Source organism: Arvicanthis niloticus, chromosome 5, assembly GCF_011762505.2.
Source record: "Arvicanthis niloticus isolate mArvNil1 chromosome 5, mArvNil1.pat.X, whole genome shotgun sequence".
In the NCBI taxonomy this organism is placed as follows: Eukaryota; Metazoa; Chordata; class Mammalia; order Rodentia; family Muridae; genus Arvicanthis; species Arvicanthis niloticus.
In genome coordinates this window covers 37,331,979-37,357,312 of record NC_047662.1, presented here as the reverse complement: position 1 = coordinate 37,357,312, position 25,334 = coordinate 37,331,979, and the positions used below count along the sequence as shown (strand labels likewise).

At 41.5% G+C, this 25,334-nt stretch overlaps 1 protein-coding gene across 1 annotated transcript; it reads left to right on the top strand.

The window, feature by feature from the left end:
- Positions 1-375: 375 nt before the first annotated feature.
- On the top strand, positions 376-24,404 carry Atpaf1 (ATP synthase mitochondrial F1 complex assembly factor 1). The gene is made up of 9 exons (XM_034502404.2): positions 376-883; positions 3,298-3,406; positions 5,648-5,698; positions 6,299-6,361; positions 10,380-10,430; positions 11,501-11,548; positions 12,662-12,757; positions 15,235-15,342; positions 20,857-24,404. Exons 1-9 carry the CDS (start codon positions 558-560, stop codon positions 21,049-21,051), a joined length of 1,047 nt encoding a protein of 348 aa, XP_034358295.1. The 5' UTR covers positions 376-557; the 3' UTR covers positions 21,052-24,404.
- Positions 24,405-25,334: the final 930 nt, after the last annotated feature.

The following is a 25,334-nucleotide window of genomic DNA, read 5'->3' as shown; positions in this document are numbered from 1 at the left end:
TATGTTTCTGAGGAAAGTGGTTCAATTAAATACCAGGAAGGAACCCAGACTTTAGAGGCATTGCATTTTTTAAAAGCTCAGCTCTTAGGTGGAACGTACTACTTTAATGGTTTGCATCCGGTTTAGCTTCTCCATCTGTAAAATGAGGTTAATATCTACTTCATAGAGTTTGAGGCCAATGGAAGCCTTCTGCAAATAGAAACCGATAAAGAGAAGCTTCAGCTATGATGTTCAAACATCCTTTGCATCCTAAAGAAACTATTACAGCTAGTGCCAAGTAAATTTAGAAAAGGGGCAAGCCTGGTGAGAACCCGAAGATGCCAGCCAGCTTTCCAGAAGAAGCCTGGCGCGCAGAGGCTGCTGGTCGGGGGTAGGGGGTGGGGTGAATCCCGGCAGACTCCCGGGAGGAGACGAGCCACTACACCCACTGAGCGGGTGGGCAGAACCGAGAGCCGCCTTGCCCTACGCGTCGCTGTCCCTTCTCCACTCCAACACCCGGAACCTTGAGCGCGCGGAACTTCGGTGGCGGAACGCGAGCCTCACGGACCTTGAGGGCGATGGAGCAGGCGCGCGGGCCGGGGGCCGAGGCTGACGCGCCTGAGGAGGAGGAGGGGGAGGCGCAGGCGGCCATGGCGGCTGTAGTGTCCGCTGCGGGTGGAGCGTGCCCCGCAGTCCTGCAGGTGGCCGGCCTCTACCGAGGCCTGTGTGCAGTGCGCAGCCGCGCCCTGGGGCTGGGGTTCGTGTCACCAGCACAGTTGCGCGTGTTCCCGGTGCGCCGGGGCTCGGGCCTGCCCTCCGGGGGAGGAGACGGCAGTGGGGTCAGCGAGCTGGAAGCTAACCCCTTCTATGACCGCTACCGGGACAAGATCCAGCAGCTGCGCAGGTGCGGTCCTGACCGGGTGGGGGTGGGGACGCACGGCGACAGAGCTTCCGGGATGCGCTACTATCCTGCATGGTGGGCTTGTGCTGTCCCTACCATCCCAATAGTTAGTTTCCAAGTTTAGAGAGGTCAGGTCACATCTCTGCAGATCTTTCCACAGTCTTCTTTGTGCTTAGTTCTCAGAACTCTCGGGAAGACTCTGTAAGGTCCTGTGAGGAAGACAGCTCTGAGAAAGTTACCTCCTATGTAGAAATCTGAAAATGAGGCTCTTCAGCGAAGGCATTTGATTTGCACAAGGTCACATGTTGAGTCAGCGGCTACCTGCCGGGGAGATCAGGTTCCCAGGCTCCCAGCTTAAGGTCCTGACTGCATGGAGAGGAGACTGGGAGTGCGGTAAAGACTGATAGTGTCACATTCGTATTGTCCGTTGAACCCTTTCATTAAGGTAATGTAGGGATCTGGAGAGAGGTAGAGGCTTGCCCGAGGTCACACATTTGATTAGGGATTATCTGACGGAAACCAGGGTTCCTAAGGCTTCAGCTTCCAGAAAATAAAATCTGGAGATAGAAGGGGTATAGCTTAGTGGAAAAGAACTTACTTAGTATGCACAGGGCCTTGAGCTCCATCCCCAGCGCTGAGGAGGAAGAGTGCGGTATGGTTATGGCTGTTAAGGTAGGTATAGTGGGTGCCTAGTTCCAGGTAGAAGGATGAAGGTAAAATGGAAAGGTGGTCTGAGAGAGTCTGGTGCTGTAGGAAGGCTGTTCTGAAAGGAAGCCAGACATTACAGGCTCAAGTTCTCTGCGTTCTGTCTCATTTTAATTTCACTCTCAATGCAATGATGAATGAATGAATACTTTTGCTCTCCTTCAAACATTAGATATCCTCAAATATTTGTCATTTTTAAATAGTACGTGACCTGCAGTCCTCTCCACCCACTTCTCTCTAATCCCTTTTACACACAAGCGTCTCCAAAGAGGTGTCTCCTCTCACTCAGTTCTTAGCAGCTCCATTCATATTCAGGAGCCAATAATGGTCTCTTTCCTTCCTTACTAGATCATTCCATCAGCATTTTACATACTGATATTTCAGAAAGTGAGTTTTCCAAGGTACCCTGTTGAATTCTTCAGTGTCCAAAGTGCTCTGTGGTCACATAAAACCTTCACACACTAGTCCCTGCCACTCTCTCTGGACCAATCTAATGCCAAAACTTCAAATAATATGGTCTAGGTCTAGCTCTAAAATCATTGGAGGAATGAGTTTCAAATATGGAAAATAATAAGAAGTCACACGTACAGTCATGACACCACCTCAGTCATTTAAGGATGTTTGAGCAAATTTTTTATTATGGTTATAATTATCAGCAGTGCCTGTGTGCATATTTGTGGATATGTCTCTATAACTTGATAGTAAGTCTTCAGGTAGGAACAGTATGTTAGCTATTTTCTATGTCCCTAGTGCTCAGCAAGAACTCTGCTGCCCAGGGTGCCCCTGTTTTCTATGCACACTCATGACAAGCTCAGGTACATCTGTGCTTACTAGCTGGGCTGACCCAGTCCTTCCAGATGGAAAGAAAAGATGAGCCTATCCACATAGTAAGAAAAGAGTGACATTTGGTGTCACATCCAATTTTATGGAATAGGCTATACCCTATAATGTCTAGACTATGAAGGTCTACCAAAGGGTTAAACAAGATATCCTTGGCTCCTCACCCATGGTGTTGTGTGTCTCCCAACCAAGTAGCTAGAGTTCTTGAATGGTGTTTTCATCTCTACATACAAAGCCAAGTATCCCTTGGTCAGCTACACATTCTGAAGTATTCTTAGTGACAATGGCCACCTCAGCCTAGCCTTCAAGCCTGAAGAGTATCCCCATTTTAAGATAAAAGATGAATTCTGTTGTTTCATCTGATAGGTCAGGGAGATTGTCAGGTATTAGGTCTTCTTCCAAAGCATCCACTTGGAGCACAGGATCTGAGGGTGGGTATAGAGAGAGACATCAAAAATTACATATATTCAGGTAAAACCTTAACACCTAGTAGTCTTGTTGTAGGATTCCTGCCTTCAGAGGTGACCCAGCAATATGACTTCAAAGTATTCTTTCAAAGTATTTTTGAGTAGCTTAAGAACCTGAGAAAGCAAGTCCTGTGTCACCTGAGGGAATAGCCTTCAAAAGAAAAGGAAAAAACCAAGCAAACAGCTTTGCAGTGCTGAGCCCTTGAGGCTTAACTATCGTTGAATTAGCTGGCTTTGCTTTCCACTGTCTTGACCTTCAGGCTTACACCCAGTTCTTAACAACTGAATGCAAACCCTTCAGCCTTATGGTGCTTTTGTCCCTTCTGGAAGAGCTTTTATGAAGTGCTTCCTTATTTCAAAACCCAGAAATGCCTGGATGCTTCACCTTTATTCACCTTTTATCAGGTCTGACCCAGCTGCCTTTGAGTCCCGCCTGGAGAAGCGCAGTGAATTCCGAAAGCAACCAGTGGGGCACTCCAAACAAAGTGATTTTATCAAGTGTGTGGAGCAGAAGGTAAGGCCTACGGGGCCTTGGGGCCTTGTTTGGTTTAGTGTGGTTTGGTTTTGTGTGGTATGGTTTGATGTGGTGTGGTTTGGTTTGGTTTGGTTGTATAAGTTTACTAGCCCTTACCCTTGAAGTGGTCAGCAATGACTGAAACATTTCATCTTTACTCATTCTCTGTCAGTAAATGTGTGTGCTGTTCTTGCTAGACAAGATCCTATAGTCATGTTGGAATGTAGAAGAATGAGTGGAGAGTCCCCACTCATAAGAAATGTAGTCTAGTGATCAAGTGTACATGACACCAGACTGCAGGAAGTGGGAAATACTTTCAATGGAGGTCCTGGGTTTGCTTTTTTTTTTTTTTTTTTTTAAAGACAGAATCTCCCTTTCTCTGGCTGGCCTGCAACATGCTGTGTAGACCAGGCTAGCTTTGGACTCAGATTCTCTTGTCTCTGCCTCCTAAGAACTGGAATTAAAGTTGTGCACCACCACACTCAGCAAAATGTATTTATTATTATTATTTTGTTGTTGTTGTTATGTGTAGGTGTGTATGTCTGCATGTGAGTATGTACACATGGTTGCACAGGTAACTGAGTTTAAAAGGTAGAGGTAGGGTAACTCACCTGGTAGGAAGACAAGCTCTGGAGCCAGGTGCCAGGGACTGAGTCATAGCTTTCAGTTACCAGCTAGGGTAATTATGGGCAAATTATGTAACTTCTCCATGCCTCAGTTTTGCCTCTTTGTGAGTTAGAAATAATAATAATACCTACCTCACAGAATATGCTAAGACTGAATGAACTAGTACTGTACTCTTCAGCACCATCCCTGGCACATAAAAAGAACTTAATGTAGCATTTGTCCTTGTGATCCCTGAGCACCAGTGCTGGGGAAAGCGTGTGGAAAGCTAGCTATGATAATCGAGAGCAATGCTTTCCAAACTCTTTGACCACAACTCATAGTAGGAACTTTATTTACATTGCTCCTTAGAATACATGTATATGTTATAACAAACGAAACTTTTATGCAGCAGTGCTCTCGTGACATATAATACATTCTTTTTCTATGTTTAGTCTAGTTCTCACTCTATAAACCAGTCTCATCTGGAACTTAGAGGTAACCCTCTTGAGCTCTCAGTAACCCTCCTACCTCGGCTTCTCACGTGCTCAGATTGCAGGTGTGAGCCATCATGCCTGGGCAGTGCATTCTTACTTTTCTCCTAAAAAATTCTGATGACAATCCACGGAATTGATTTTACAACATATAATTAGAAAACTTCTAATCTGGGATGTGCATGGAACAAATTCCAGAGAGACTTGAGCCAGGCTGAAACCAGTTTCAATTGTTTCTGGTCCTTTTAGAACGGGAGTTTATTAGTTGTTATCACATTTCTGTGACAGAAACAACCTTAATGAGGAAGAATTGGATTTTTGCATGTCATTTCAGACTTGTCAGTACATTATGTCAAAGAGCATGTGGACTCAGGAAGCTGAAAAAAGGGGTATAGAAAGAGACCAGAATAAGATTAGAGCCCCTAAGAACATGCCCTAACGACATACTTCCTCCAGAGAGGCCCCACAGCCTACATCACTTCTCAATATCATATTATGGATCCAACAAAGGATTGATCTGTTCTTGTATCAGAGCCCTCATGACCTATCATCTCTGGAAGTGCCATCACAGACTTACCCAGAGGTGTATTACAAATCTTCTAGGCACCTCTCAGTCCCGTCAGTGTAACACAGGATTTTAACCATCACAAGAAGTCTATCTAATTAGTAGAAAATCTGAGAACTCAGCAGGACTCTAGCATGCTGAAGACACCTATCACTAGAAATGCTATCAGAAATAATCAGTTTTAGAGAACACATCTCTCCATTTCTCCCCTAATCAGTGTCTGGTGTGGAATAGGTCAGAGGGCCAAGCTCATAAGGAATCCTTCATGGTCCTTCACAGGCCTTCGCAGTGGCAAGTGTAGCATGAACTCCTGTACTGGGGAGTCAGTGTCTACTAACACACCCATTCTCACCTCTATATCTCAGAATCTTAGCAGAAGGAAAACTGTCCCATCAACAGTAGCTCTTAGAGTGGTGTGTACAGTGTTATAAGGAGTGGATAAGAGTGAATTCTTAGGAACAGAAGTACTTACTGAGATTGGCTACTTCAGTGGCTTGATTTATTTTTTTTCTTTTTGCCTTTCTCTTTCTTTCTATGAGGAAAGTATAGTTTAATAGTCTGTCTCATCATGTATTTCAGACAGATGCCTTGGGGAAACAGCCCACGAGCAAAGGATTCACTAAGGACAAGGTAGGTTTCTAATTAAATATAGAAATCCAAGCCTGAAGTCATATGGGACATTTATAATAAGAGGCTGCAAATTTAAACATATTTATTGTACTCAGGGATTTTTGTATAAGGTGATTTTCTCCAAAAGTAGAGATGAGAAATATTTGTGTGGATTATTGTGCCCTTGATATAACCTCTAGCTTAAGTATGGGTCCAAGGAATTTGAAGGAAATGGAATGCACTCCTTTCTATAGAAAGTAACTTTCTAAATCAAAATACCACATGGAGCCTGTACCTTATTGCACAAATAAAGAGCTGTCTGGTAGAACAACAGCCAGTGTTTCTCCTTTTTGCCAGCTGCAAAGTGCTGCAGGGCTCAGTGGCGAGATGCAAGCATCTGGGGAGTGCTTGATGACCTAATAGATCTTCCCTAGGAATAGAACTGTGAAGGTCTGTGTGGGAGCGGAGACTCACACTCTCTGAGCGTGTGAGTGGTTTTGTAACTACCTATCAGAGGTCTGCTTCACTGTGCTGACATTCTTTTCCACAAGGCTTTAGACAGAACTAAGCTGGGTTTGATATCATTAATTGTAGATGTTAATTGCTGTTTCTTCTTTCAAGACTCTCAGTTCAGTCTTCAATGTTGAGATGGTGAAAGACAAAACTGCTGAGGAAATAAAACAGGTAATGGATGAAAATGAGAAGGCACACTCTCTGAGATTATTTGCTCTGTGAACCAAGTCTGAGAACAGAAAAAGGTCAGACCTTTTTCTACCCCAATAATAAATAGTCCTAAGGGTCAAAAGTGATGAGTCACATAAATAACAGTGACATAAAAAATTGTCTTTCTTTGTCTTGCTTTTATATGTCTAATGGCTTAGGTTTACCCTTTCTCTTTCATTTTAAATCATCAGAATTCTATACCTGGCTCTCTACTACCTTTCCAAATAGGCTCCCCTGGTGTGCTGGTGGGTTAGTGGTGAGCACAGCTGCCCTCCAGGCAGCTCTCCCTGCTCCCACTTTACCTTATCTTACCTGATTGCGTCTAAGGTTCTGCTTGCCCTACCGAGAAGATAGTGTGCTGGTTAAAGCAGAGACTTAGACCTGGGTAGGTGGGGTGGCGCACGCCTTTAATCCTAGCACTCAGGTGGCAGAGGCAGAAGCAGACAGATCTCTGTGAGTTCCAGGCCAGCCTGGTCTACAGAGTGAGTTCCAAGACAGCCAGGACTGTTACACCAAGTAACCCTGACTCAAAAACAAACAAGAAAGAAAGAGAGAGAGAGAGAGACACAGAGAGAGAGAGAGAGACAAACAGAGAGACAGACAGACAGAGAGACAGACAGAGAGAGAAGGCAGGCAAGCAAGCCAGCAGACTTTAGAAATGAGCAGCCATTTTTGAGCCCTAGCTCTGCCACTTATTTGACTGACAGTTTCTCAGAGCCTCAATTTCCCCACTGTAAAGTGGTAACAAAGTGTAAAGTAGGTATGCCTACTTCTCAGACTATTTGAGAATAAAATGAGTTCATTTGTGAAGCACTTAAAACGAACCCTGCCACAGAGTAAGTGCTATCTATAGCTATGTTTTAAAATAAATGAAAAAGTACTGTGTTGGGAACTTATTTGCAAATATCCAGTGACAACCCCTCCCCCAGCCCCCATTTTCATTTCCTTGGCATTTGTGGCCTAAGGACCTTCCATAGGCATTTCCTAACCATCCCTCGAAAGCATTCATGATCTGCCCTGCTTGTTGTGTCATTCTGTGCACCTTGACTTGCATCGCTCATTCCTATTTATGACTGTAACTCTTTTCTCCTTAGTCTGTATGAAACTGTTTGAGGATTCTTTATACCCCATTATATTTTAGGTTTCTGTGCTGATTAACAATATAGTAAATCATGAAATAATAAAAATAAGCAGGCATTATGCTTGTTGCTTCATAGGTATTTCTTCATTAAATTCTAATGTCCACCCTTAGAAGTAGATGCTGTTATTCCCAATTTAAAGACATGGGGTTAAAAAAAATAAATATTTATGTAAAACAATGTTCTAAACATTGATAATTATAATTTTTTGTTTGTTTGTTTTTTTGAGACAGGGTTTCTCTGTATAGCCCTGGCTGTCCTGGAACTCACTCTGTAGACTAGGCTGCCCTCCAACTCAGAAATCCACCTGCCTCTGCCTCCCAAGTGCTAGGATTAAAGGCACGTGCCACCACTGCCTAGCTAATTATAAATTTTTAAAAAACTCACCTCTGAAAAAATATTATTTACATCTTACAATATTGAATTTCAGTCAAGATTTAATTCTTTGTTTAAAAATAAGCACATACCTCTCAATAGGATACAAGTTCACTTTTGTCTTTAATAAATGATAAATTTATATGTATGTGGAAGATTTATTTTGAAATATTTTCTATAATTTAATATCAGTAAATATTTGATTTGTATTCCTAGTTTATATTACATATACCCATAATCAAATTTCTTGGGCAAAAGGAAGTCACAAGTGGAAAAACTTTAAGAAGTTCTAGGATAAGCCAAATTCCCTCCCTTTGCCTGTCCCCCACAATGTCCTGCAGTACCGGGAACTGAACTGAGACTTCCTGCATGCTAAGCAAATGCTCTGCCACTGAGCTCTATCCCTAGCATCATGGTCATCTGACACTGTTGGATTGCAGGGCATTGGTGATGGCATAGACTGATATCCTGCCTACACAGGGCACATAGTGAAGGAGGTACATTCATATGCTAATGACCATATTTAAATTAACATTTGTTTCAGTTAGTTTTTTATGACTACAATAAGACACCATGACCAAAAGCAACTTGGGAAGGAAAGTGTTTATTTCAGCTTACAGTTTGTAGTCTGTCATCTAGGGTGGTCAGGGAAGGGACTCAAAATAGCAGGAGTATGGAAGCAGGAGCCGGTGCATCAACCCGGTGGAGAAGTGCTGCTTACAGGCTTGCTCAGCTGTTGTATATGTCTCAGGGCCACCTGCTGAGGGATGGCATCATCCACAATAGGCTGAGCCCTTCCACATAAGTCACTAATTGCAAACATGCTGGAGGATTGGCTCAGCAGTTAATCACTCTTGCGGAGGACTGAGGTTTGATTCCCAGCATCCACCAGGTGGCTCACAACCATCTGTAACATCAGTTCCAGGACACCAAAAACTCTCTTCTGACTTCTTAGGGACATAAGAGTGTATATAATATGTTGTAAAAAACATATTTCTAAAAAAGACACCAAAAAAAATCTTTTAGTGTAATAAAACTATGGGTCTTTTTTTTTTTCTTTTTCCCTGTTTTCTAATTTTATACTTTGTGAACCTACTTAGTCACTACTTTTAGGTAATTACATCATGAAAGTCAACTATACTCTTTGTGTTTTGATGCCAGGCAGAGATTGCGACTGCTCTGAACCCTAGTCAGACAGCAGGAGCAGTCTGTCTGCTCCCTATATGTAGGACCTCCTGGAGGCAGAATTTTAAGAGCTGCCTGTAATAAGCAGTAAAAGCTAACATTATTTTGTGTCTACTCTGCCAGTCTCAGTTCTATCAGTTCAGCTAGTCTTCATAACAATCCTATGAGGTGGGTGTTACTGCTGTTTTATCGATGTTGTCTAAGAAGTTTCAGTGATTTGCCCAGGGTAGAATAGCTAGTAAGTAAATGACCAGGGCTAGGATTTGCATCCAAAGGAGGAAGGGGGAGCCTCAGTTGAGGAAATGCTCCCACCAGACTAGCCTGCGGACAAGAATATGGCACATTTTCTATTTTAAAAAGCACATTTAAAATTTTTTTATTTTGACTCCAGACCCTAAACTCGGAGTAGCTTGTATTTTTCCTCTCTGAAAAGCTCCATAGTTTGCTGGTGAGGTGTGGCATGGGGAAGGCCAAGAGTGAGTGTCAGATTCCCTGGAATTGAAGTTACAGATGGTGTGAGCTGCCATCTGGGCAGGAGTTGAACCCCAGTGCTATGCAAGAGCAGCCCATGCTCTTAACTGCTGCGCCGCCTCTCCGGCCCCCTTTACTATCATCAGTTGTCTGTTTGTAAGCGGGTATGTATACATGAGAGCAGGAGCCTGCAGAGGCTGAAGGTATCGGATCCCACTGATCTCCTGGCACTGGAGTTAGACACAGTCAGTCATGAGCTACCTGATGTGGATGCTAAGAACCAAACTCTGGTTCTTTTCAAGAATAATAGATGCTATTAACCACTGCTGTTAGCCATCTCTCCGGCTCCCAGAGTTGATTATTAAGAAATAAACAGTTTGGGGCTTGGAGCGGTGACTCAGGAGTGAAGAACACTTTCTGCTTTTCTAGATGGTCCGTGTTCAGTTTCTAGCACCACATCAGGTGGCTCATAGCTGCCTTTAACTCCAGCTTTAGGGGACCCAACACCCCTTTTGGCCTGCAATGGCATCTACACACATGGTACACAGAGACATAGATAAATACATTAAAAAGTGAATCTTAGAAGGAAATTCTTAAAGAGTTAGAGTTTAATCATTCAGAAGAGCATATAGTATTACAATTTTTAATCATACACTAGTTGTAAAAACATTACAATGGAGTTTTCCTCCCTGTTATCAGATAGAATAATACTCTGAGGATGAAAGCTATCACTGTTTCTTGGTATACATTGAAAAGATTACCCACATTGTCACAGATCATTCATTCAGTTGTTTGTTTGTTTATTGCAGATTTGGCAGCAATATTTTTCATCAAAAGACACAGTCTATGCAGTTATTCCTGTGAGTAATGTGGAGGGAGATGAAAGTGTTTCAGCATGAGGTCAGCACTCCAGCTCTCAGGCAGCTACCTTTACTTTTCCTCTGTTTATGACATCTCAGGAACTTACACTTTACAGCTCTAAGAGTTTTACTATGCCCTAAGCTGCAGAGATTGGGAGCTCCATATGGTATATGTATGACTTTTGCTTTCCCTTGCTCTGGTTTAGAAATATTTCCAAGTCTCTAACCAGGGAGGTTAGTATAAGTTCATGTTTCTGAGTGATTTCCAGATGCATTTTATTTCATTTTTACTTTTCAACCAAACTGAGGAGTCAAGACACTGCCACAGCATAACTTTCCCCTTCTTGTGTGTTGGCAATGCTGAGCTGACCTGGAGTCCCCTCTGGGCCTCTCTCCAGCTTTTCCTCTTAGGAAGCAGCATTTTTTGGCTTTACCTTCTTAGAATTGTTTTAGAGGTGATTGCTGGTCATTGCTTTACTATAAGGCCTATGACTAAGAAAGGATATGGCTGTCTTCTCTGGTTAAAATTGTCTTACTCTAGACCAGGCATGGTGGTGCACACCTTTAATCCCAGTGCTCAGAGATAAAAATAGAGGCAGGCAGGTCTTGGTGAGTTAGATGACAGTCTTGTCAATAAAGCAAGTAAAAAAAAGAAAAAAAGGGGGAGGAGAGAGAAACGGGAGGGGGGCAGGAGAGAGAGATTGATTATCTTTTACCCGAGTAAAAGATACACTGAAGAACACAGTTGTATCCTGAGAGGATAAGTATGAGGAAATCTCTATCCTTATTGAACAGGCCTTCTCAAGTCTCCCTTGAGTCATCTGGCTCCTTGGAGACTTTGAAGCATTCAAGCACTTAGTCTTCACATATAATCTGTAGCAATGAGCAGCAAAGCATGCATTGGGTTTTCTGTCGTTTTATTATAAGAATGATTTGTAAATGATGGAACTTAAAAGCCTGTTTGAGCCATAATATAGTTCTAGAATTCAGTCTTGGAAAGAATCTGGTGTGATTGTGACTTTTTATGTTTTCCTATTTGTGAGTTAATTCTATTCTTTTCTAATTTATAGAAAGAGAAGTTTGATTTGATCTGGAACCGGGCTCAGTCCTGCCCAACAGTAAGTCTGTAGGGACTATGTAGAATTTTTATAAGTGCTACCAAATAGGTGATTTCAAACCAGTTCTTCTCATGATTTAATGCTCTATTAAACAATGGCGCTCATGTGCTAATCATATTGATAAGTGATATTTTCATTCTTATAAATGGCTTTTTGGCACTCTACTACGTATTAGGCCTTTCTGATATGGATCTTAATCTATCAGTATATGACATATGAAAAGACACCGTAGAGCCCAGTGTAGTTACGCATGCCTTTAATCCTATTCAGCCTGGTCTATATAGCAAGTTCCAGGCCAGCCAGGGTTATATAGAGAGACCCTGCCTCAATAAATTAGTGAAGGAAGAAAGGATGCTAGAAAGCACCTAAGACCTTAATCTTCACAACCTCCTTCAGGCTCCTGGGTTAGAGTTTTCTTTACAGTTTGTTCATGCTATTCTGATAACATGTGCTGGAAATAAATTAATATGTTGATGCTAAAGTAGTGATCCACCACAGGGTTCCTGGGAAAGGGAATGGAGCGTTGATGTGAAGGCGGCTTGTCAGCAGTGGTGCTAGGGTTTTTCTCAAACATTGTTTGCAGAAAATAAAGAATACCTTAGTAGACCAGAGATATATATCATACTGGTGGTGGGTTGGATAGCAATATTGCTAAATGTCATCATCTCTGATATGTTCCTTCTTAGATGGGTTGAGAAATGTGCATATGTTTGTTATACTATCACATAATTAACTTAATAAATTTATCCCATAAAGCCAAACATTATAGGGTGGGGATATAACTCAGATGGTAGGTTACTTTACTAGCATTCACAAAACCTCAAGTTCAATCCCCAGTACCCCATCAATGGGTATGGTGGCATGTGCTTATTCCAAGTACTTGAGGTAGCGGCAGGAGAATCAGGAGTCAGGTCATACTTCTCTGTATATAAGTTTGAGGCCAGCCTGGGATACACGAGGCATCTTCTTTTTTAAAAGACAAAGGAAAGAAAGGAGGAAGGACAAGAAAATTAAATATCCAAGCATTGAAGAAATAGAGTACCACTAGTGACTGAACATTGAAGAAATGGCTTCACTTATTCACCTGTCTGCATGTTTTTCTGTTTCCCACAGTTTCTTTGTGCACTACCAAGAAGGGATGGGTATGAGTTCTTTGTAGGACAATGGACAGGTACAGAACTCCACTTCACTGCACTTATAAATATTCAGGTAGGTGTCGTATGCCCTACAAAACACAGGGTTGAAAAAAGAAGCCCATCCTTTGGTAAGACCAGGGGTTGGGGTCCAGAGCACCGGCTGACTCCAACAATGCCTGCTGTGCCACTGATGAGTTGTCATACACTGAATATTAGGCTGGTTTTCTAGGCCTCAGTACCAGATATTTGAAGTCAGAATACCTTTCTCTAACTTCACTGTTTTTCTTTTGTCTCTTTCCACAACCTCTATGGCATCTATTGCATGTATCTAAACACAAATGGATCTTTTTAACCCAAGCAATAAATCCGTAGAGGAAGGCTTCCATGTCTTACCTTTTCCAAAGTGCTACATGAATGGTTTTCATGTCATAAATATTAGTTTATTTATTTTGTTTCTTTTTTCTTTGTTTTATTTCCAAATATTAGAGTAAAAAATATAGCTCAAAGAACACTTAACTCTTAAAAAGAAAGAAGTCAGTATTTTAATTCATAGTAGCTAGGATTGGTGTTCAATAATTGGAACTCACATCTGGTTTAAAAAAAAAAGTGCTTGCTTCAGCAGCACATATACAAAAAACCCCAAAAAACCATGTATCATTTTGGCTTTAAAGTTGAGGCACAGAAGAAAATGAAGGAGCAAGCTTTTACATTGTGGTTTTCTAACTTGTCGAGTATTTGCTATTTTATAATTTGTTGAGTGTTAACATAGATAGATATGCAGTGGGTGTTTTATACTTGTCATTTAATCTTCTCAAACATGTCTTCTCAAATATGAAGTGGCTACTGTTAGTATTTCTATTTCTAGAGAAGGTGAGCTTAGGGAAGTTTATTTGCATTACTAAGTAATAAACTATTTTGAGTCCTGGTTATCTGACTCTGGAGTCTATAAATTTTGTTGTTGTTGTTGTTGTTTTGTTTTTCGAGACAGGGTTTCTCTGTGTAGTCCTGGCTGTCCTGGAACTCACTCTGTAGACCAGGCTGGCCTTGAACTCAAAAATCCACCTGCCTCTGCCTCCCAACTGCTGGGATTAAAGGCGTGCACCACCACTGCCCGGCAGTCTATAAATTTAAACATTGACAATTATCTTGAGAACCCTGCTAGGTCCTAGGACTGCCCCAGTGGAGTTCATAGCTAAAATATTAAAGCACAGAGGAATTGACAGATATCAAATACAGAGTAGATGCTGACTCTAGAATGGGATTGGAAGGAGGTACAGAGGGATCCTCATATTGTATGTCTGTCCTTGTTTGCTTTCTGTTGCTATGATAAAACACCATTCTAGAAGCAACTTACAGAAGAAAGAGTTTATTTGAGCTTACAGTTCCAGAGCAGGACACCATAATGGCTCAGGAGACAGGATTGCAAGTAGCCAGAGCAGGAAGCTGTGAGATCATTCTTCAACGATCATAGAGTGGATAACACACTGGAATTGGGCAAAGATATAAACTCTACTGGCCACCTTTGCCCCAAAAATGTACTTCCTCCAGCGAGGCTCCACCTCCTAAAATAGCACCACCAACTGGGGAACAAGAGTTCAGATACCTGAGTTTTGGGGGACATTTTCCATTCTAACCACCACAGTCTCTGATTTTTTTTTTCTTATATAGGTTGAAAGGTATATGTCTGTTTGTGATATTATCGTGTATGGATTTCATAACAAACTCTCAGAAAGTCCTTCAGAAACATAATGATCAAAATAATTAGTATGTATTAGGATTATAGCCAGAATGATCAGTATGTTAGAAGTGAGATGAGGGAACTAAGAGGGTGAACTGTTAATAGTACCGTAGCAACAGTTCGGTGTAACACTTAAGGATGCCTGCTGGAGCTCTAAAGCTGAAGCCCAGGGATCTGCTTTTTACTGTGGTTGTTTTCTTCCATGCTATGTAAAGGCATTCGTTGGCTTTAAATTCAGCTTCTCTTCCTAGTCTAGACTTGAGGTCTGGTTACCTTGCTGATCATTCTTCATAAAGTTACACATTTGTCATTTTTCTCTCCTTTCTGCCTAAACCAGATAATATTTTAAAGCCACACAATAGAAATCTGGCTTGTGCACAAACTCTCCAATGCTAGCTATAGCTTAAAAGAGCTCATCAGACTTTAGAGCCGCCACAGGGAGTGGATGAGATGTGCTAGTTTGTAGAAATAGCAATTACACCAGCACATCACTTTCTTTAGAACTCAGCTTGGTAGCTGCCTGTACCATTTTGTTTTTAAATGTATGACTACAATGAAGGATTCACTGCCTTCGTAAACATTTCTGGGAAAAAGGCCAAATCTTTTCCGATTGAAGACACAAATAACACCATGAAAACTGTCAGTTCACCGTGGCTTTGCAGGCCTGACCTTGCCCCTACATACCAGTCCTCTAACTCACCAGCACTCAAGGGGCTGTTAAGAGCTAGAATTTGGTCCAGACTCTGTTGCTTTGAAATTGCAGTTTGTTGTGTTGGTACCTTACTGGCTTTGATAAGTATTCCTCCATGCAGACCCGAGGGGATGCAGCAGCCAGCCAGCTGATTTTATATCACTATCCTGAGCTTAAGGAAGAAAAGGGCATAGTGCTGATGACAGCAGAAATGGATTCCACATTTCTGGTAAGACTCTGCATGTGTCTCGTTGGGTTTACCTAGTAGACATGTAGGTATTACTCTTTTCAATGCCCAGGTATAGACTAAGGAAAGATGTCTGTATGCAGTTTATTTCTCGTGGTTGAAAACAATTTTGTCTTACTTACATGTATCCAAGTTGAAGTACAGTAACCCACAGATACATAGGTGTTTTTGTTGTCATGGTATTTTGTTTCATTTTACTTTTTTAATTTTGTGTGTGTGTGTGTGTGTGTGTGTGTGTGTGTGTACATTGGGAATGGGGCACATTGGCAAGATACATGTGTAAAATGTCAGAGAACAGCCTCCGGAAGTCTCTTCTCTTCCTTCCACCACCTAGCTTCCAGGGGTCAAACTCAGGTCATCTTGCAACAAGCTGCTTAACCCACTGAACCACCTCACTGGCCCTGAAAATAGGTTATTTTATTTTATTTCAGACAGGGACTCACTGTGTAGCCCTAGCTAGCCTGGAACTTGTTAGCAGTAGACCGGATTGGCCTCAAACTCCCAGAGATCCACCTGCCTCTGTCCGAGTGCTGGGATCGTAAATGTTCACCACCATGGCTGATGCTGAAAATAGTTTCATTCTCATTTGATCAGTTGGGCTGCCTTAAACTCTTTTGGAGCTAAATTTTCATTTAAGGTGAGATTAGGTCACTTTATATCAAATGAGTCAGTATACTCATTTGATATAAAATATTACACACTTTATAAGGAAGTATTAATGTGTTTGATTATGGATCATAACACATAGGTACATATTATCTTCACCTATACCTTTTAAAAATCCAGTAATACTAAAACCAAGACACGTCTGGCCCTGGAGATTTCAAGTAAAATTACAGACACATAGGTGACTTATGAAGTGTGGGATGAGCTCAGAGTCTAGAGTTATAGTTGTGTCTTTATCTTCCTCTCCACTGTTCATGGGTGTATAACATCCACTATGGGATTGCCTTTCCTCCTTTTCCAGTTGAATCACTAGGACAGAACATCAGCCACATGCCCATAACTAATGATGCCCATTGTTTCCCTGTGTGTCCAGGCACCAGAGACAGTTTTAGTTCTATACAAGGCTTGCTTTTTCAATTCCATCTGACTGACAGAGATTGTATAGCCTCAGAAGACTGGGCACTTTAAAGCCTCTTCCTCCATTACAACACTGACTTATGTTTCCCCTTTGTCTTTTACCAGCTGCATAGAGAGAAAAGTAATGGTTTCACTAGGTTACTGTCTCACAGTAACAGTAGACTCCAGACTGCAGCACAGTGGGGACTCTCCTTCCCTGACTAAACTGCCCAGTCTTATTTCTCCAGATTTTTCCTTCCTCCCAAACTATTCCTATGTGACATTCAACTGGAAGTCAATGATCCAGAATCTTATTTATAATATGTATTTGCCATTAGCTTAGATATAGACTACAGAAAGAATAGTTTGGAGAGGAAAATCAAAACCTTACTTTTGGACTATTAAATCTGAGATATCTTTTAGCTATCCATGTAATGTAGTCAGTTAGATACATGAACCTGGAATTCAGAAAAGCTATAGTATGTAGGTTGTATTTAAAGCTATGGATTGAATGAAATACCAAGAAAATAAATGAGGGTGCAGAAGAGAAAAGATATAAGAAAACTAAGTCCTAAAGAGATAAAGAGCCGGGCGGTGGTGGCGCACACCTTTAATCCCAGCACTTGGGAGGCAGAGACAGCCGGATTTCTGAGTTTGAGGCCAGCCTGGTCTATAGAGTGAGTTCCAGGACAGCCAGGACTACACAGAGAAACCCTGTCTTGAAAAACAAAAACAACAACAACAACAAAAAGAGATAAAAAACATCAGCAAAGAAAGAAAAACCATTCAGATATTGGGTGGGGGGAGGTGTGGGGGTTAAGCTTAGGGAGGATGCCTGGAAATGAAGATAAAATGTTCTAAGCAACAGGGAGTGTTTAGTTGACCAACTCTAACTTGCTTATAGGGCAAATGAAATAAAAGACTGAAATTTTACAAGATTTACAGACATAGACATATTTGGGGACCTTTATAAGAACAGTTTCAGAGGAATGGTGTGATTATAAGCATGATTAAATTTAAGAAAGATGGAAACAGAAATTAGAAAGTAGACATTAACTCTTTCAAGGGAAGGAAAGTAGAGTGTTGGATGGAGGATAGAAGTGGGAACAAGGATGTTTTTTATTTTAAATATTGAATAAATAATATGAAAATATATGGTATGAAGAAGACTATTAGCCATATAGGGGAAAGTAAAGAAATAATATTCTGGGTGAGCAAGTCTGGAAATGAGGGCTTGATCTTTTGCCAGGAGAAAAGTCAGGATATGAGGACATAAGTCTAGTATAGTTAGATGAATAGAGTTAGTGGCAGCTTGTAGAAGTTCTTGCCAGGTTTTGTTGTTGTTGTTTGTTTGTTTGTTTGTTTAATGAAAAGAAAAGCCATCAGCTCTGAGTAAACATGAAAACATGGGGTTCGATATTTGAGTCAAAAAGAGATAATAAGCCAGGCATGGTGGTGTACACCTTTAACCCCAGCACTTGGGAGGAAGAGACAGGTGGATCTAAAAATCAAGACCTAGGACATCCAAGGACAACACAGAGAAACCCTGTCTCAAAAAAGCCAAAAAGGAAAAGATAAAAAGAAAATATGAGATTGTTGTCTAGGAAGCACAGCCTGTGGGCTGGCTCTCACCCACATCTTGTTTTTGTAAGACAGACCCATGAATTATAAATGAATAAGAGGGAAAGAACCACACAAAAAAAAATAGTATTTCATGGGATGTGAAAGTATTACATTCAAATTTCAGGGCCTATAAATTAAGATTTATTTACATATTTCTTATGATTGCTTTAGTTCTATAATAGAGTGAGTAGTTTGAGACTCTATGGCCGGCCCCCAGAGCCTAAAATGTTTATTGTTTATAGAAAGTGTTTGCAGAACACAGTCTAAGGAAATGGAGAAGAGAATTTTGTGTAGATATAAGCATAGACTTAACTGTAGTCAGCCATTTGGTATAATATTGTAACTGAGGGGCCAAGACCAGAGAGTAAAGCTGGGTAAAGAGGGAAGCGAAAAGATAAGACACCAAGAACAGTAACGAGACTGAACGAGAAGGTAAAATAATGAACACAGTGCAGATATCTCAGACATGACTGGGAGAGGACGTCATTACTGATGGCAAAGTCTGTTCTCTGTGTCACATGGAAATATGACATAGAGACTGTGTTGAGCATTTAGACATGGTGTCTGGCTGTACTTAAGTGAGCCCTAGAGGTAAATCACAGGAAACTTTTTCTTGATGTTCTATTTCACCACTTCACTCTGATAGTCTCAAACTGATGCAGTTTTAGTATTATCGAGGTTTTGGAGGGGTGTTTGTTTGTTTGGTGGTGGGGGTTGGGTTTTGTTGTTGTTGTTTTGGCTTTATCACATTTGATAACACAATGCATTTGCCTTGTATAAACCACATTGACTGTGAGATCCCAATATACGTGGCTCAGCAGATAAAGGGCATTAGGCTTGGCTCATCACCAAGCCTAATGCCCTGAGTTTAGTCCCCAGGACCCATACTGTAAGAGAAAAGAACTAACTCTTGGAACTTGTTCTCTGACCTCCACTGAATGAGCCACAGAACACCTGCTAGCATGCATACACACATAATAAGTTCATAAGTAAAAATGAATTTTAAAAGATTTGCTTTATTATTTTGGTCATATGTATATATGTAGGCCTGAGTGTGAGTATGTGCATGTGAGTGCAAGTGTTCTCAGCAGCCAGAGGCATTGGCTATCCCGAGAGCCGGAGTTACACGTGGCTTGAGCCACTTGACATGGATGCTGGAAGTTGAACTCAGGTCCTCTTAGAAAAGTAATACATGCTCTTACCTACTGAGCCCACCTCTCCAGCCCCAATTTAAAAAGTAATAGGTCTAAATGAAGGCTCTGTAGGAAGAAGCATAGCATACAAAGACAGGAAGCACAGCCCATGGTTTTGTAAACTTATCCACATTATTTTATAGCTAGACATGGCAAACTTTGTTTTCTTCCAATACTAAGAATTCAGCTTAGGCCTTGCATTTGTTAAGGCAAGTCCTTACCACAGAAGTAAGTCCTGACCCACATAACATATTTTGGGCAGTCATTTTTTAAGTGATTTTTTTCCCTATATTTGGGTGGAGTGCTTTTGTCTGTATACGCATGGTAATAATAGATAAATATTTCTGGACAGTTAGAACTATAGACTATGTAGAAAACAATAGTTTCTTCAGTTAAGTATTCCTTTCATTTCATTTACTATTATTGTATGTGTATATGCATATGATAGGGAGGAATTGTAACCACAACACATGTATATGGAGATCAGAGGACAACTTTGTGGAGTCAGTTCTCTCCATCCATCTTTATTTGTGCTCCAGGGATTAAGCTCAGGTCTACGGCAAGTGCCTTTACCAACTGAGCCATCACCGGGCCTCAATTAATTTTTCCATTAGGTTCTAAGGATATTGCCTGTACATTCCCCTACACACCCTCCTGTCATGCTGTTCACCATTCCCTTATAGTGCACTTTCTGTACCTTGGAAATGATTATAAAGGATTGCGTAACAGATTGTTCCACGCTGTAGTAGATTACGATGGCAAGCATTACCTCACAGTTTCTGTGGAACAGGAACTCAAGAGCAGCTTAGCCAGGTGGCCCTGGCACCAGTGTCATGAGGTTGCTGTCAAGATGTCACTGGGACTACAGTCATCTGAAGACTGACTGGGCTTAAGGATCCACTTGTTTCCTGAACACATTGGCTCTTCTTTAGGGCTACTTGAATGTCCTCATGAAATACCAGCTTTCCCCAGAACAAGTGACTCAAGATATATTCTTGTACGCTCCAATAAGAGCCCTTCCCAATCGTTTCACCATAGTTTACTTGCTAGAAGCAACTCATTACTTACAGCCTCACACTAGGAATAGAGATTGAACTCTACCAAAGGAGGAAGGGCCATGATAATCGTGGACATTTTATAATCATCACAACTGGCTTTGCCACTGTTTTTTGACTGGTGTGCTATCAATAACAAGATAACAGGTTGTATTCAAGTGTGTCTAATTAATGAAGAACTTAGTACTTGGCAAGCTTATTCTTAGAGCTAGGTAACTCTTGCCCTTCTTCCTGGGATGTATGTGATGGTTATGTAAGAACTAAATAGAGAAACTGTGAACATTTGAACTAACTTACTTAGCAAACATTATATCACTATGCATTGGAACATAAAACAAGTCATAATCTCCGTATTTTTGAAGATTTTATATTAAAGAATCCAGACTAAAAAAAAATAACAAATACAAGAGAAGGTACTGACAGTGGTAACAAGATGCCTTGGTTACGGGGAAGGTCAGGGAGTCAGGGAAGCAGCTTCCCAGAACAGTGACTCCAGCACAGAACTCAGGCACAGAGCTTGAGCCCTGTGCAGGAAGTACCTCACTGCTGTCATTGCCTTGCAGAATGTTGCGGAGGCACAGTGCATTGCCAATCAGGTTCAGCTCTTCTACGCCACTGATCGGAAGGAGATCTATGGGCTAGTAGAGACCTTTAACTTCAGACCAAATGAGTTCAAATATATGTCTGTCATCGCCGAACTGGAGCAAAGTGGACTTGGCGCAGACCTGAAATGTGCCCAGAACCAAGATAAGACTTAGAGGTATCTGGATTGGCCCTTCACAGTGTTGGCTCAGTCCTGGATAGCCTGAAGCCCACCCACACCCTTGAATTCCAGAGCTCAGCATCTGCAACAAGCAGTCTGTAAAGAGTTACTGCAAGAAGTGATTGTAGACATGAACCCTAATACTTGATATTCAGGAACAAAGATATTCAAATATTCTGATAATTACCTCTCAGCATAAGGGTTCCTTTTCAGTGTTTCTGGCCATTGGAACAAGGAATATTCAGGGAACCACAAGACTATTGGCTGGGTTTTATTTAGTGTAATAGTGCAGCTGCATTCTGGTTGTTTTGACCTCCTAGCTCCCAGTTCTATGTCTTCATAAACTGTAGCAATAAGCTTGAAGATCTTAGAGATGTTGGCTTTATGTGCTCTTTCCATGCACCAGTGAGCTGGCTAAAAACATAACCCAAAGCTCCTGGCCAGACTCTAATACAACAGCTATTGTCATCAGAACAAAGACTTGTAGATGCCCCTCCACAGTTACCTTTAGTGTAACTCAGTGAATTACGGGTATACTTAAATAAACAGGTAACAGTGCCTGCATACTGTTAAACTGTCGCTTATGGCCCTACTCCCTGAACTCTGCCTATGAGAAGCTGATGAATCACTACAGTGTAAGTAAAACCTTTTTCTAAGGAGATCAATCTAGATTTGCATGATTAAAAAAAATAAATGTTGTATGAAAATATCTGTGGAAGCAAATGTGCCCAGATTGAGTGTAGGGAGTGTAGCAGTAAATCTGGCTTTCAGTCTCTGTTACACACAATGGCGGAAACAGCTTTGTACTATTGGTGGCATTGGTGCCGTGGGTTCATTTTATCAGAACTCAGCTTGGGGCTCAGTGATTTCTTGAAACACCAGAAATAAGCAAGTTATTCTCCAGCACCAGAAACACATATATCACTTTGTGGCTCCAAGTTCATTGGTAAAAAAGAATGGTGGGTCCATGCCAACCTAATGACCTCAAAGCCCCAGGTGTCCCCCAGCATTATCTACATTCACTGTACCACACCTGTCATTTGGTCTAATATGCTCCACCTTAATCTGCCATCCCTACCTGACCTTGTTGGATGCCACCAAATACGGTGAGTGGAACTATAAGTAGTGTTTTCATTTTATGTGTGTTCTTCATTACAGATTTTTTTTTTTTAGGGTAGGCCGCTCCCAAAGCTTTTTAGGTAGGTGTGGTAGTTTGAATAATAATGACCCCAGCTGGGCTGGAGAGATGGCCCAGTGGTTAAGAGCACTGACTGCTCTTCCAGAGGTCCTGAGTTCAATTCCCAGCAACCACTTGGTGGCTCACAACCATCTGCAATTAGATCTGATGCCCTCTTCTGGCTTGCCTGAAGACAACTACAGTGTACTCATATATGTAAAATAAATAAATAAAATCTTTAAAAAAAAAATAATGACCCCAGCTGGACAGTGGTGGCCCACGCCTTTAATCCTAGCACTTGGGAGGCAGAGGCAGTTGGAGGCCAGCCTGGTCTACAGAGTAAGTTCCAGGACAGCCAGGGATATACAGAGAAACCCTGCCTCAAAAAACAAAATAAAAACAAAACAAACAAGCAAACAAAGAATGACCCCAATAGGCTCATATATTTGAATGCTTAGTTGCCAGGGAGTAGAACTATTTGAAAGGATTTAAAAGATTAGGTAGTTTATTGGAGGAAGTATGTCACTGTGGGTAGGCTTGAAGTTTTAAAGTCTACGCCAGGGTGTGTGTGTGTGTGTGTGTGTGTGTGTGTGTGTGTGTGTGTGTGCGCGCGCGCGCGCGTGTGGGTCAGGATGTAGCTCTCAGCTATTTCTCACCATTCCTGCCTGCTGCCATGCTTTCCGCCATGATGATAGTGGACTTAGCACTTCTGAAACCGTAAACTAGCCCCCAATTAAATACTTTCTTTTATAAAGAGTGGCCTTGGTCGTGGTGTCTCTTCACAGCAATAGAACAGTGACTAAGAGAATAGGGATGGCCATCCATTATTTTCTGGAGCAAAAAACAGATAATGTTTATTTAACTGAGGAAGCTGTGCTGTATTTTGGGTTTTTCTAAAGGTTGAGCTGATTTCTAATGCAGCCTTTATACCCACTATGGTCTCAAGAGTGCATTTCTAGATGATATATGTCCCAAGACTCTTAGGCATTGGATAGGGTTGCTTTTGTGGGTATCCAGTTATGTTTGGTTTTTTCCCCAGATAGACCCCATTCTTGGCCATAGAACATTCTCATGATGCCTCTACTAGATGGTGAAAACATGATGGGGGGAAAAGAACTAGCCATTTATGTCCTAGTTCTTCCTAGCTTTGCTCTCAGTCCCATCTTGCCAAAGAAGGACAATGCACCCACTGGTAATTATAGCAGACATGACTAAAGTACCCTCTGAATGTTGATAATATTTATTTTACCAAAAAGATCTAGCAAATAATAAGTGAAGACCATAGCAGTTAGTATATAAATTTTTTCCCTGACTCCCCAATGGTGTTTCTAAGACAGTGGTAGGCTTTGAAGCTCATTGAATGAATTGGGTTGAGATATCTCCATTACTTTCATTAGCTTGTTAACGATTAATTACTTAAACTTTTCAAAATCTTTTAAAAGTCTTACTTTTCTTCTGAATGTGAGGATGATATCTACTTCATAGGATTATTGTGAGACTCCAGTTAGCTTATGTACAGAGTACCACAGAGTCTAGTACAGGCCAAGTCCCTCCTCTTTACTTCTCTTTGCCAGGGGCAAGGAATATAACTTGGGCCCTGAGTTCAGTTCCCAACACCAGACAGGAAGAAAGTTAAGTCAGCATTTCAGATGTACAGATCACTCCTCGTTTCAGCTTAAACAACAAACCCTATCTCACTGATTCTTAACTTGAGGTACAGTGGAACCACTTAAGAGCACTTTAAAATGCAGTTCTAAGGCCCTGACCTGCTGAATCATGTGTCTCAGTACTAAACAAAGCACTGGGAACCTACATTTTAGTATGTGTTCTAGCTAATTCTGATGTAGGTGATTAGTGTGAGCCTTTGCAAACCATTGCCTTATCTATTCCTTATAAAAATGTCCACTAGATGGGTCTTTCTCACTTGCAGACATTCACACAGGATTTAGATTCCTCTGTTCTCTGTCTTCCTGATAATTCCTATTGTTCCTCATAGTTCCAGTGTACTCTAGTTACATTGTATTATATTTATTTGTGTGTGTTTACTCCACTAGACTGTGAACTCCTTGAGGGTCAGGATTTATCTTTATTCTCAGTGCCAGAGACATGACCTGAATCACAGAAGAAACTCAGTTGTTGAACAAATAAATGATACAGATTTTAGCCAAAAACTCTGATTAACTTATGCATTTCTCTGTTAAATCCCCTAATGTTGTGGTGAATGTAAATTTCCCCACAGCTCCCATGTTTGAACATGCAGTCCACAGTTGCAGCACTACTTATCGGGGGTGTGTGGGGATGAAACCTTTGAGAGGCCTTAAAGGTTGTATACCAGCTTTAGTTCAAGATTACTGTTTCCTGATCCAGAGCTCAATGTCAACAAGCCTTTGCCACCACTTTCCACTGCATGAACTTTGCCAGGCCTTCTGAGACATGATGGACTGACTGTACCTACTGAAAGCAGGGACCCAAATAAATCTTTGCTTAAGCTGTCTGACAGGTGTCTGTTCACAGTGACACAAAAGTAACTAGTTACTTTTTTTTTGGAACTTAAGCCACCCCCCCCAGTCTCATTCTCTCTTTCCCCCCACCCTGAGTTTATTTATTAGAAAGAATTTATATGTATGAGTATTTGACTGCATGTATGTTTGCATGCCAGTGAAGGCCAGAGAGGATGTTGGATCCCAAGAACTAGAGTTCCAGATGGTTGTGAGCCACTGTGGGTGCTAGGAATCAAACCAGGTTCTTTAGAAGAAGTGCTCTTAACTACTGAGCCATCTCTCCAGCCCCACTGCCTTCCAAATGTTCAAGGTGGCCTCATGTAACCCAGGCTGGCTTCATGATATGGCCAAAGCTAGCCTTGATTTCCTGCCTGCATCCATCTACTAAGTGGTGGAATTACAGGCATGCACCTTTACTGGAATTACTGGCTTCTCTCTCTTTTAGGTAGTGAGACAATAGAGTTGTTTTGGTGCTAGGAATTAAGCCCTGGGACTAAACACATGCTAGGGAAACACTCTACCAGGAAACCATACCCTCAGCTATAACAGCTCAGCAGCTGTTCACAGCACCTACTGCTGTCTTAAGTGCTGCACACGGGA

What these genes read in the sequence shown, in the direction of transcription:
- Atpaf1 (XM_034502404.2), top strand. Translation starts at nt 558, where the DNA reads ATGGAGCAGGCGCGCGGGCCGGGGGCCGAGGCTGACGCGCCTGAGGAG. An exon ending in TCAAGTGTGTGGAGCAGAAG is followed by an intron (nt 3,407 to 5,647) that starts GTAAGGCCTACG and finishes CATGTATTTCAG; the next exon opens with ACAGATGCCTTGGGGAAACA. An exon ending in CTGCACTTATAAATATTCAG is followed by an intron (nt 12,758 to 15,234) that starts GTAGGTGTCGTA and finishes TCCTCCATGCAG; the next exon opens with ACCCGAGGGGATGCAGCAGC.